Below are 13,968 nucleotides of genomic sequence, written 5' to 3'. Positions count from 1 at the left end.
GGTGTGGTTGGACAAAAATAGACAGCCCATGATGTGGAAAAGAGAGAGAAGGAAAGATATATGTCTTTCTAGAAACAGAGATTCATATGTTTGTAGCTTCACAGTTACAATCACATGTAGCAGTCAATAATCTATACAACCCTTTTCAAGCTGGATTTTGTCCATTTCACAGCACTGAAACAGCTCTCCTGAAGGTTGTTAATGATCTTTTCCTCTCTGCTGACTCTGGGTCCCTCAGTGTTCTGATCCTTCTTGATTTGAGCTATACGTTTCACTTTCTGCCACAACACTCTTCTCTCTCACCTCTCAGATATTGACATCACTGGCACAGCTCTGTCCTTGTTTTCTTCTTACCTCACTGACAGACAATATTTTATCCAAGAAGACATACAAATCCCCTACTGCTCCTCTCACACAGGGTCTGTTCTGGGTCCCCTTCTATTCATAATTTATATGCTGCTAATTAGTCAAATCATCCGTCGTCATGGTCTCGGTTACCACTGCTACGCTGGCGATACACAGATTTATACATCCACTCATTTTGATCTAATTCACTCAGTTAGCTCACTTACAGCCTGCATTAATGACATAACATTTTGGTTAAACAGAAATTCTCAAATTTAATGTTGATAAAACAGAGATCTTGATTTTAGGACCACAAAAACTCACAAGAAATACTGATATTACTATAGAACATCACATCAAACCCTCCAAAACCATTAAGAATCTGGTCATCACTTGTTATCCATCTCTCACTTATGAAGCTAATTTCAGATCCATCTCCAACTACGCATCATTGCTCGACTCTGACCCATGCCTAGTTCAAAGGATGCTGAATCACTAGTTCATGCATTCATAACATCACATCTTGATTACCGCAACTGCCTCTTCATCGGCCTACACGGTAAACACATTGCCAGATTGCAATATATCCACAACTCCGCAGCTAGGGTTCTCACAAATACCAAGCGGTCTGCACATATTACTCCTATTTTGTTAAATCTCCTGTCATATTCAGTTCAAAATACTCCTTTTAAATTTCAAAATCTTCATGATCTGGCACCTCTCTACTTACGTGGTCGGATACATCCATACACACCATGACATTCTCTTCATTCTTCTGACTCCAGACTGCTCTATTCCTAGATTTTGCCAATCGAATTTTGGTGTCAGTTCCTTCAATGTAATTGCACCAAAAATGTTGAATTCGTTTATTTGCTGAATAACAGAAATAAAATAATGTGTCCCTGAACAAAGGGTGGTCAAAATCAAAAGTGACAGACAGTATCTGGTGTGGCCACCAGCTGCATTAAGTACTGCAGTGCATCTCCTCCTCATGGACGGCACCAGATTTGCCAGTTCTTGCTGTGAGATGTTACCCCACTCTTCCACCAAGGCACTTGCAAGTTCCTGGATATTTCTGGGGAGGGGGGTGGCCTTAGCCCTCACCCTCCGATCGAACAGGTCCCAGACGTGCTCAGTGGGATTGAGATCCAGGCTCTTCACTGGCCATGGCAGAGCACTGACATTCCTGTCTTGCAGGAAATCCCGCACAGAATGAGCAGTATGGCTGGTGGCATTGTCATGCTGGAGGGTCATGTCAGGATGAGCCTGCAGGAAGAGTACCACATGAGGGAGGAGTATGTCTTCCCTGTAATGCACAGCATTAAGATTGCCTGCAATGTCAACAAGCTCAGTCCGATGATGCTGTGACACACCGTGGGGCGTGTGTTCACCTCCAAATCGATCCTGCTAATGCTCAATCCTTTGATGATAAACGCAAGTCTGACCATCACCCCTGGTGAGATAAAACCATGACTCATCAGTTAAGAGCACTTTTTGTCAGTCCTGTCTAGTCCAGCAAAGGTGGGTTTGTGCCCATAGGCGACGTTGTTGCAGGTGATGCCTGGTAAGGACATGCCTTACAACAGGCCTACAAGCCCTCAGTCCAGCCTCTCTCAGCCTATTGCGGACAGTCTGAGTACTGATGGAGTGATTGTGTGTTCCTGGTGTAACTTGGGCAGTTGTTGTTGCCATCCTGTACCTGTCCTGCAGATGTGATATTCAGATGTACCGATCCTGTGCAGGTGTCGTTACACATGGTCTGCCACTGCGAGGATGATCAATTGTCCTTCCTGTCTCCCTGTAGCACTGTCTTAGACATCTAGAATACAAATCTAAAGCTTTTCTGAATACATCAGTGCCCACAAATCTTTTATTATTATGTTCCGAAGATATAAACAAATAAGTTTTGGGTATGGTCTAAAATGACTAATTAGCCTCTATATTGTGAGCACAATTTTCAAACTTAACAAAACTTTGTACACATGGACAAGAGAACATTCTAAGGTAGCATGCCGAGTTTCATTCATTGATTTATGCTAGGGAGCACTATAACTTAAGAAAATCCTAATTTTGCAACTGTGCTCAAAACAATTGAAAGGCAACACAAAAATAGCTGTCCACAGCATCCATAAAATCTTTTGTCAAATTTGATTATTTTGGACATCTCTTCATATGTGCATGGCCCCGATAGTTACCGCTTGTGGCTATATTACTATATTTATAAGGGCTGAAATGGCTGCGATGCCCGTTCACCACCAGCCACCGTACACCTGGGAGTGCCCCCGCTCAACTCATCTGGCATATTGTAAGGACATATGTGGGTTAAACTCTTTAGAATGTGAAGGGCTATGCTCGAAGAATTGTGTGGTGACATTTATGCTTTTTGGAATTTTACCTTTCCTTTAGTTTGTAATATAGCTTTTTGTGCATGTAAAAGGTCTGCAAAGTTACAAAGCACAAAGTCCATGCCAAAGAGAGTTACTCTCTCCCACAGAAAACACTGCTCCTGAAATGCCTGGATTGCAGTCCATCCATTACTAACGTGACATAGCTACATCACTATGTAACACATTTGCATAATGCCCACCTCAGGAATGCACTGCTCAGGAAGCCTTGGAAGATGAAACTCCTTTTTGGTAAGGAGTGTTATATTTCTGGCACAAGCTCTAAGTGGTTGACCAATCACAACAGCCTGGGCCAGCTGACCAATTAGAGCAAACTGGGCTTTTCAGAAAGGGGGGCTAAAACAGAGCATTTCAGACAGTGAGTGAAAGGAGGTGCTGCAGCAATGTACAGTATGACAAAAATAATGTGTTTTTGAACAATAAAGCATGTAAACCTTTTCTAGTAGATCCCCCAAAATACAATCATGAACCTGTAAATGAGCATAATATGGGCTCTTTAATCTATGAGAGAGCGACGAGGAAGAGGGCGGGTCTGGGCTGGGCCGTGAGGACACACCCCCGGCCTTGAATCGGGCTACTCAGCTGGGAGGGGGATAAAGACGAGCCAGAGGCGACAGATTGGAAGCAAGAGAGAGACGCACGTAGCCGCACTGCATATGTGTCTGTCCTTATGTTTTATGTCGTTTTAAGTTAATTTATATCATTAAAGTCTGTTGACTGTTCAGCCGGTTCCCGCCACCTCGTTGCCTACTGTTACAGAGTGAAAGTTTTTAATAACATGGCAGTTACTGAGATTAAGCGAGTAGTATTTGGCTGTTCATGTGATCTCAACATTGCAGCCCCAATGATGGGACCCTCTCCATGTAGAATAAAACAAGCTTTAAAAAGCAAAACGTGTTTTTAACCATTTATGCGCATGCGTCATCGTATTTAGGGGTGCATCGATCGATCTGAACTAAATCGGCCGATCTTCGTCTTAAGTCTGTGATCGGCCAATCGTGCCTAGAATAAGGGCCAGAAAAGATCAGAATCTTTTTTGCAGCACGCAGGGAATCACACATACACTGCTTATCTAATGAATGAGTGCTTTCTCAGCCCTTGATGCATGACAGTGTGGCCTCTGGAGTGTGAACTGTTGCCAGTTCTAAGTATTCACAAACTTAAACTTACAGACATGCTGTTATTCTGATGAATATGCAGGTTTGTTTTTAAAAATGTGTAAAAATTACACGTGTATGAATATTAAGTTGCCCATTTTCTAGATTCATTACAGTAGTAATTCTGACTCGCTGCACTGTGAGCACGGAGAGGATAGAGAGACTACAAATGGGTATAAAAATTAATTAAACATGAAAATACAAATCAGAGTACATGTGATGTACCGTGAGCTGTGACAATCAAACGTTGTGTTGAGCGATAGAGACTGTTTGAGAGATCATGAGCACTTTCAGCTTCACTCCCTTCAATATGCTCACTCACGGTGTTTAAATCAAACATGCGCACTCTCCAGGTGCTCTCAATATCTCAGTAACTCATCTCAGCACTATTCTGTGAGGATCCCAATTTAAATCAGATTAATGTTGGTCACAATACCACTAATCACAGCGATTACATTTGAACCATAACGACACTGCGTCTTCACACATTTGCTTAATAATTAGTGATTTGTGTTACAGCAAAATGTTCAAGACAGTAAACAAATCATAAATATGAATGATTTTCCACAGGAGCAGTTTTAGAGCTTGTAATGGATATACTTTTCTTATTTTTGAACACATCTCTACTGTGTGTGATGCTCTCATGGTTTTACTGCTTACCAGTATGTCATACTGGTACATGACATACCAAAGGTGCTTCAACAAAGTATTGAGCAAAGGCTGTAAATACTTATGTACATGTGATTTTTTTTGGTTTTAATTTTTAATACATTTGTAAAGATTTCAAACAAACTTCTTTCACGTTGTCATTATGGCGTATTGAATGTAGAATTTTGAGGAAAATAATGAATTTAATACATTTTGGAATAAGGCTGTAACATAACAAAATATGGGAAAAGTGAAGTGCTACTCTCCGCGATCCACGCACAACATAGCACGCACCCCATTGAGAGTGAGAACCACTAATCGCGACCACAAGGAGGTTACCCCATGTGACTCTACCCTCCCTAGCAACCGGGCCAATTTGGTTGCTTAGGAGACCTGGCTGGAGTCACTCAGCACACCTTTGACAGGACTCCAGGGGTGGTAGTCAGCGTCAATACTTGCTGAGCTACCCAGGCCTCATTTCACAATATTTTTAATTGCTACTGTTACTTAAAACTTAAGGCAATGTTTACTCCATTCTCTATATTATTACTCTTTTTTTTTATAACTATCTCTTGAATAATTACTTAAAACTTGCAATGTTTAGGAGAAATACTTGAAGACTAATTTTTTTATAATTACACCAATATTAAACTTTTTAAATAAAGGTGTTTCCAATCGCAATTTTGTAATTTTTCAGTGGTTGGGGTGCTGTGGGAAAAAACAAATACTATAAATGTGTGCAACAGTTTTAAAAAGTTTGGGAACCACTGGACTATATATTCATCACATGAAGAGTTTTGCATGTGTATATTTCACCTAATAAGGTTTATTGATAAGGAATAAATAAGGTGAACAAAAGAAATATTGGTAACTATCGGCATAGGTTTATGCTGATAACAAATTGTGCCAAAAGCAACTATCAGCACCAATTAATCTGTAAAACCAATATATTGGTCTACCTCTAATCTGATTCCAATCCGATTCCAGTTTTCACTTGCATTGAGTAATCGGATCGCCTAAAACGGATGTTAGTACAAGTTGTAAACGGATGAAACAGAAAGAGAAAATTGTGAGCATGGGACAAAGACAAAAACTCACCCATCTGCTCCACTATATCTGGAGGAAAGACTCGAGATGCAAAGGCCCGGCGGAAGATGTCCGAGAACTCCTTGTCCAAGCCTCCAATACCCATGCGCTCAAAGTTCCAGTCAGGGTTGATAATAGACTGGCGAGAGCCTCTAGTCTTTGCTTTTCCTTTAGAATGAATGAACAAGAAAGTATCGGTTACTGAGGAACACCAAAGAAACATTTAGGAAAACATCAGATTTACTCTTTCAGATTTACTTTTCCCTCATCAAATTCATACTCTTCGTGTCAAACTATGTGAAGTACAAAAAAGTTGATAATTAAAGGTGACAATTAGGTGAGACAGCTGGGAAGAAAACCCTCATTCTCTTTTAACCATGTGTTCTGACTGCCATCTTGTGGTATAGTTTGGTTGTTACACAATCTAAACCCACTAAAATCAATCTATCGTTGTAGTTAGCCATGACAGGTCAACTAGTGTTAAGAAAGCCCCTAATGATGTATTATTAGCAGCTGCCAATGGTGAAAAAACCATAATGAGTCCTTGGGTTACCAGAACTAAACCAAAAAAGAAAAACAAAACTACAACAGGGAGTTAATAATGTGGTAACAAAATGCCTTGAAAGGTATATGAGGAATCTAATATATCCAGAATATCTACTGTAATTAAGCCCTTGAGGTAGAGGAGTAGATTCATCTGTTAGCTTAAGGAAGTACAATGTACAGGTCCCAGAGAATGACTTTATACACTCACCTAAAGGATTATTAGGAACACCATACTAATACTGTGTTTGACCCCCTTTCGCCTTCAGAACTGCCTTAATTCTACGTGGCATTGATTCAACAAGGTGCTGAAAGCATTCTTTAGAAATGTTGGCCCATATTGATAGGATAGCATCTTGCAGATGATGGAGATTTGTGGGATGCACATCCAGGGCACGAAGCTCCCGTTCCACCACATCCCAAAGATGCTCTATTAGGTTGAGATCTGGTGACTGTGGGGGCCATTTTAGTACAGTGAACTCATTGTCATGTTCAAGAAACCAATTTGAAATGATTCGAGCTTTGTGACAATGTGCATTATCCTGCTGGAAGTAGTCATCAGAGGATGGGTACATGGTGGCCATAAAGGGATGGACATGGTCAGAAACAATGCTCAGGTAGGCCGTGGCATTTAAACGATGCCCAATTGGCACTAATGGCCCTAAAGTGTGCCAAGAAAACATCCCCCACACCATTACACCACCACCACCAGCCTGCACAGTGGTAACAAGGCATGATGGATCCATGTTCTCATTCTGTTTACGCCAAATTCTGACTCTACCATCTGAATGTCTCAACAGAAATCGAGACTCATCAGACCAGGCAACATTTTTCCAGTCTTCAACTGTCCAATTTTGGTGAGCTCTTGCAAATTGTAGCCTCTTTTTCTTATTTGTAGTGGAGATGAGTGGTACCCGGTGGGGTCTTCTGCTGTTGTAGCCCATCCGCCTCGAAGTTGTGCGTGTTGTGGCTTCACAAATGCTTTGCTGCATACCTCGGTTGTAACGAGTGGTTATTTCAGGCAAAGTTGCTCTTCTATCAGCTTGAATCAGTCGGCCCATTCTCCTCTGACCTCTAGCATCAACAAGGCATTTTCGCCCACAGGACTGCCGCATACTGGATGTTTTTCCCTTTTCACACCATTCTTTGTAAACCCTAGAAATGGTTGTGCATGAAAATCCCAGTAACTGAGCAGATTGTGAAATACTCAGACCGGCCCGTCTGGCACCAACAACCATGCCACGCTCAAAATTGCTTAAATCACCTTTCTTTCCCATTCTGACATTCAGTTTGGACTTCAGGAGATTGTCTTGACCAGGACCACACCCCTAAATGCATTGAAGCAACTGCCATGTGATTGGTTGATTAGATAATTGCATTAATGAGAAATTGAACAGGTGTTCCTAATAATCCTTTAGGTGAGTGTGTATATATATATATATATATATATATATATATATATATTATTTTTATTTTTTCCTCTGGGTCACGATTAGCTAAATATTGTACGTATTGTACACTGCCTGGCCAAAAAAAGAAGTTGCCGTTTGGATTAAAATAAGCAGATCCTTAAGATCCTATGATTGGATCATTATTGCAGTGATTAATATGTTTCAGCTGGCAACAGTTATTTTAACCCTAACTGATGCAGTGTGTAGCTTCCCATTTCTTAAACAACCATGTCGGAAGACATATCCCGTTTTCGTGAAAAAGATGTTGCAGTGTTTCAGAAAGGGCAAATTACTGGCCTGCATCAAGCAAAGAAAACAACTAATTATTGAAATCACTGGAATTGGGTTAAGAACTGTCCAATGCATTATTAAAACCTGGTAGGATAGTGTTTAACTGTCATCAAAAAATCTTGAATGATCGTGATCGGAGATCACTAAAAAGTCACATTGTAAAAAATCAACAGTACAACTCACGACTATGTTTAATAGTGAAAGAGCATTTCCACACGCACAATGCGACGAGAACCTACATGATTAGGACTAAACAGCTGTTTGGCCACACGAAATCCACTCCGTGGATAGTGAGGCTAATCAGAAAAAACAACTTCAATTTGCTTGGTAGCATAAAGATTGGACTGTGGAGCAATGGAAAATGGTCATGTGGTCTGATGAGTCCAGATTTACCCCATTCTAAATCAATGGGCGCATCGGGGTAAGAAGGGAAGCGCATGAAGCGATGCACCCGTCATGCATAGTGCCCACTGTACAAGCCTCTGGAGACAGTGTTATTATCTGGGATTGCTTCAGTTGGTCAGGTCTAGGCTCAGTAACGTTATGTGGCAATGAAATGATGTCAGCTGACTACCTGAATGTACTGAATGACCAGGTTATCCCATCAATGTATTTTTTCTTCCCTAACAGCATGGGCATATTCCAGGATGACAATGCCAAGATTCATCAGGCTCAAATTGTGAACGAGTGGTTCAGGGAGCATGAGGAATCATTTTCACATCTGAATTGCCACCACAGAGCCTTGACCTTAACCCCATTGAAAGTTTTTGGGACGTGCTGGACAGGCTTCAATACAAGAAAATGAATGTAACTCTGGATGGAACTAAATGTTGTGATGTTGCATAAGGCCATGACGAATGCACGCCGAAATCAAAGCTAAAGGCGGTCCAACGAATGTATTAGAGGATGCAATGTTTTTTTGACCAGGCAGTGTATTTAGAAGTGTTCTGAAGACACATACTGACCGATCTATAGCACATTATAATAACATATGTAAATAAGGAGCTACAGTATGTATGCATAAGTGTGTCTGAGTCACAATGGGTGTTTGCAAGGTAATCACTAACCAATCAAATTTAGAGATGAGCTCTCTGCTTTCTCAAAAATCACCTGACTGTTGCCGTGCAACAGACCAATCTCTATCTGAAAAAGGAAATGGAGACAAAGACAATTAAAGCAATTTTAATTTTGCACATTTTTAAAACGTTAGGTAGCGTTAGGTAGTTGCATTCAAATTTCATAATGTGTTAGGTACCTTCTGTTTCTTGCTAGAGTTTTGCTCGCCCCTGAGGATGCTGGGATCCATGGCCTCAATATCTTTTATGACCAGCCCGAAAAGCTTATCACAGCAGCTGAAGACAAACTGTCAGAGAAACGATACAGACTGTATTTGCAATCTGTGCTGCAATACCCAAATGCTACAAAATGCTCGTTTTATTTAAAAGAACAAAATGTTATAAGCAGCTAGCAGTCAGTCTGAACTAGGGCTTTGGGTCATGTCTTTAATGTTTTACCTGCTGGCTTATGCTAAAAGCCTGTGCGTTGAAAAACTGGATAAATTCAATTGCCATTTTATCAGAGTCATAAGGGTTGCTGTCGATGCTCTTCTTCTGCAGGAAGTCAATCTCTAGCGTCATTGTTCCCACATACTGTCTTGATGGGTCAAAGTTGTACACGGTGACTGTAAGCAAGACAACAGACAGATGGGGGTAATAAGACAACTAACTGTTGAGGGTTTTTGTTTGAGGTTTGTTCTATTGATTTGCAAAATAAATTAACGTTGACTTTTTGGAGAAGCAAATTTTATTAAAATCCTGATCAGCAGGCCAAAATAACTCCATAAAGGAATAATGACTGCCCACCAGATCACTGAGCCTTTATCCTCCTTCAATCCTATTTGCACTATTTGTAACCATATGCTAATAGACCAATGCAATTCAGTGTTGATTCAGAGTATGGGTGTTCTTTATTGTCACAAGAATAACTGAAATAATGGGAAACAACTGAATAATGAACTATACATGTACCTTCCACATCCTGGTTTAGAGAAAGTCCAGCCCATTTCCTCTAAGACACAGAAAGCATATTAATGAGTCTCTATTATGGTGCAATTATACCAATATATGTGTATAATTCATTAGGGTTCTGTCATGTACAGGTTAAAAAATCAATACTCTTAGCTAAGGAAATGTATTAATAAAACAATTAAATAAAGCTAATATTTGGAAGATCATATTGCTAGAAGCCACACAAATACATTAGTGTAACTTTCTCTAAGATTGATGGTCTTATTTTGCAGCACATTAATGAAAAAGAGCTAAAAGTTTCTCTAGTTTGAGTTTCATTTCTTTGCTCCAGTCTCTTTTATCAAAAAATATTCTATCTTGCCATAAAGTGAGACCAATGTGAGAAAGTTATTTTTGTACCTGAGAAGTCTGGCTGCTGTCATGTCAACAGAAAAGGAGTAGCAGGCAAAAACAGCGCAAGTGACAGATATTAAGAAAGAAGCTTGCTGAAAGCTGAATGCAACAGTGCAACCACAGAAAGCTCATAACAAAAACCAATCCATACAAACGCATCTATTCAGACTTGTTAAAACATTTCAGAAGGCAAATAACATATTACAGTGTTTTAATAGTTAACGAACACTACAACAAAAGCTAAATCAAAACATATGTTAACTGAAATAGAAATGAAAAAAACTAACATATTTGGAAAACCTGAAACTAAATTACATTTATATGACTCTGGAACTAACTAAAATAAAAATGACCAGTTTTAGACACAATGCACATTATGAAATTTGAAATCCTTACAACTCAAATTTATTAAAAAAGAAATGCCACTGGATAGCAATAACATTAGATGGCAAATCACTAACTAAATATTTGTATAATTTAATTTAACATTTTATTCATACCAGTCATTAGCTTTAGCCGCCTTAAAAAACTTTAACTGAAAAATGTAATAAAAAATGTATAAATAATAATAACTGAAACTAGAAAAGGCAAATGGTAACACTTTATAATAAGGTTATATTTGTTAACATTAGTTAATGGATTAGGTATCATGAACAAACAATTCAGAATCATTTTACAGCATTTATTAATCTTTGTTTATGTTAGTTAAAAAAAATGATCTGTTCTTTGTTAGTTCATAGTGCATTAACCAGCATTAACAATTACAACAGTTGATTTAAAAAAAATTGGAATTAACATTAACCAACATTAATAAATGTGGTCAAAATTTTGTTCATTGTTAGTTCATGTTAAAGAATGTGTTTAAATAATGCTAACAAACATGTTACCAACTAAAACTAACAGTCATATACAAAAAAGACTAACTTCACTAAATTGACAGCACAAAATGGAAAATAAAATAGAACTAGAAAATACATTAGAAACTATAAAAACCCTGGTCAAGAACATTACTGAAAGGTATACTCTGTGCATATTGTGTGTCATGGCACTTTATGAAAGCTTTATGTGGAATGATGACACTACGTTGTACCTGAGGTAGACTGAATGCAATGGTTCCAGGGACAATGCTTGGGTGGGTTTTCACTGTGAAAACAAACTTCTGAGTTGGTGTGATTTTAATGAGCAAGTGCCTAGAGAGATGGTAAATAGAACATCTGATTAGATAAATGAACATTTCGATTATTTGTAGAGGTATACGTCTCTCTTTGTAGAGGTATACGTCTCTCTTTGTAGAGGTATACGTCTCTCTTTGTAGAGGTATACGTCTCTCTTTGTAGAGGTATACGTCTCTCGAGTACTCACTGTCCAGGTTTGAAGTCCTTCTCACTTGCAACCACACAGTTGGTGAGAGACAGTTCATCTGTTGGGCATCTTGCTGCTTGCATTAACTTTGAAGGAAAGAAGAAATACAAACAATTAAATTCAGCTTATTAATAAACCCCAGTTAAACAGAAAAAAACCCTCCAGACTTCAGTCTTGTAGATTAAATCCTGTAGGCTGTATTACTATTATTTTCCAAAGAAAAAAAAAAAATGCTTCCTTTAGTAGTTTAGTCTATTCACTAAAAGCATCCAGCCTAGATTTCAACACTTAACTCCTGTTCTCTGCTAAACTATCTAGTTTCATCATGGCAGTCACTCACTGAATAAGGCATCACTCCCCCATTACTTCTTCTGAAGCCTCTGTCAATATTCAGTCAACCAGCTTTCCATCTCTCACATGAAGCAGGTTATCTACCATAGTACTAAAGATATACTGAACATATAGTAAATATGTGTGATCTCACAGGATAACTTAAGGCCTGCATTAAACCTAATGAGTGTAGCTTTACTGATGGGTGTGAGGTGGACACCAGACATTCTGAAACTCATGTAATCTCCTCAAACATACAGCTAAGCCTGTAATGCACATTATGCTGTTTAATACACTATGCATCACTGTGTGTTTGCACCATATTATCTTATTTCTATGGTTTGCAAAATATGGGTTATACTTCTGCAGGAATATTTTTAACAAGAAACAACAGATGAGACAGAGGGCTGAATTGCATTGGTTCTATGATGGTCTGGTGCGGTCTAACAGCTCATTTCATTATGATACATTGCAAAGAATATTGATCACAGCGGCTGTCTCAAAACCTAGCGAGAGACCTACCTTAACAGCATTATTGTTCACAAATGTTGTCTAGGTAGCTCACTAGGATTTGAGACACTCGATTATAAGCAAATTTGTGATATTGACCATGTTACTAACTCCTTTGTACAAAAGGATCCAAATTCCTTGCTTCCAGCGAAGATGCTCTTTGGAACATTCTCAAATCATGCTGGGATAACATGGACCACAAGGTTTTAAACAAACTTGTGGAGTCCATGGCAGTAGAGTACATAGTCTGGGACATACTAGATGCAAAGGTGGATCCTCAGCCACTAACAGATACTATACTAATTGTGCATCCTAGGTACTAAAACATTCTGAAATGTATATTATAATTTTTTTAACTCTACGTTTCACTCAAACTGTTGCCTGATAATATAATTTGAAATGAAAATTTAAAATGGAAGTGTTTTCAGTAGTGTCCTCAGACTTTTGACTGAGAAATTACAGACTGATTAACATTCAGGAGAACTGGTGACATGTGTTTTTAACTGCATTTAAGAAGTTTGCTGCTAATAAATATTTTTGTCAAACATACAGTGAAAAAAGTTTTTCGCATATCCTAGCCAAGCTAGGGTCAGAGCGCAGGGTCAGCCATGAAACGGCACCCCTGGAGCAGATGGGTCAAGGGCCTTGCCCAAGGGCCCAACAGTGGCATCTTGGAGGTGCTAGGTCTTGAACCACCAACCTACTGATCAATAGCAACCCATAGCCTTAACCGCTGAGCCACCACTGCCATTCTTGTTCAGCCACCACTGCACTTCTTGTTCAATGTTCAAGCGAATGTTTGGTCAATATTAACTACTTTTTGGGGGGATTTTTTTGGTTTTGATCCTGTGAAAAGTCATAAGATGTGATGTTGGAATCGTCTTCCGATCCTGAGTGCAGAGTATGAATGACGTGTACAGTGCAACAATTGACGAACACAACGCGTATGAATGGAGCTCGCATATGTGGACGCGGAGTAGAATACGTTTCTCGAAATGATTGGTAATTTAAATGCATTTTTAAATCAAGTTTAAACAAAAAGCAATACTCACCCGGCCAGCCATCTTTGCGTTTATCAGGTGATTGTCACGTAATTCCGCAAGAGCGAAAGTTTGGGTGGATGCTGCCCCTATCGGCCACTCTAAGATATCACATGTGCAGTAAGTCGAAAGCTCTGGTCGAAAGTAAAGAGCTACTAAAATAAATGCAAGATATATGCTAGCTATGTAAAACGATGATACCATTTTTTTCAAGTATATTTATTTTTATAGGTTTTTTTTCTCCAATAAATGACTAATCATATACTATACATATACCACATACATATACTATGTAACTGCTGTTCTTTCGTGTTTTACTTGCCTTTGGTCTTTGTCAGGAATACACTGAGGATATGAATATACTGGTTTCAACTGAGACA

The 13,968-nt window shown here is 39.1% G+C and overlaps 1 protein-coding gene across 1 annotated transcript in view; it reads right to left on the bottom strand.

Annotated features, from left to right (window-relative positions):
- LOC127633798 (vesicle-fusing ATPase-like) overlaps positions 1–13,632 on the bottom strand; it is a 35,834-nt gene extending 22,202 nt beyond the window's left edge. The window contains exons 1-8 of the mRNA XM_052113114.1: positions 13,601–13,632; positions 11,709–11,794; positions 11,437–11,536; positions 9,954–9,993; positions 9,441–9,607; positions 9,182–9,289; positions 8,994–9,069; positions 5,654–5,809 (exon numbers count right to left, since the gene is read on the bottom strand). Coding sequence (XP_051969074.1) covers positions 5,654–5,809; positions 8,994–9,069; positions 9,182–9,289; positions 9,441–9,607; positions 9,954–9,993; positions 11,437–11,536; positions 11,709–11,794; positions 13,601–13,612 — 745 coding nt within the window. The 5' untranslated portion in view covers positions 13,613–13,632. The remainder of the gene's footprint in view (positions 1–5,653; positions 5,810–8,993; positions 9,070–9,181; positions 9,290–9,440; positions 9,608–9,953; positions 9,994–11,436; positions 11,537–11,708; positions 11,795–13,600) is intronic.
- Positions 13,633–13,968: the final 336 nt, after the last annotated feature.

This window comes from Xyrauchen texanus, chromosome 40 (genome assembly GCF_025860055.1).
Source record: "Xyrauchen texanus isolate HMW12.3.18 chromosome 40, RBS_HiC_50CHRs, whole genome shotgun sequence".
In the NCBI taxonomy this organism is placed as follows: Eukaryota; Metazoa; Chordata; class Actinopteri; order Cypriniformes; family Catostomidae; genus Xyrauchen; species Xyrauchen texanus.
The sequence above is the reverse complement of the archived record's forward strand: the minus strand, read 5'-3'. Positions and strand labels throughout refer to the sequence as shown.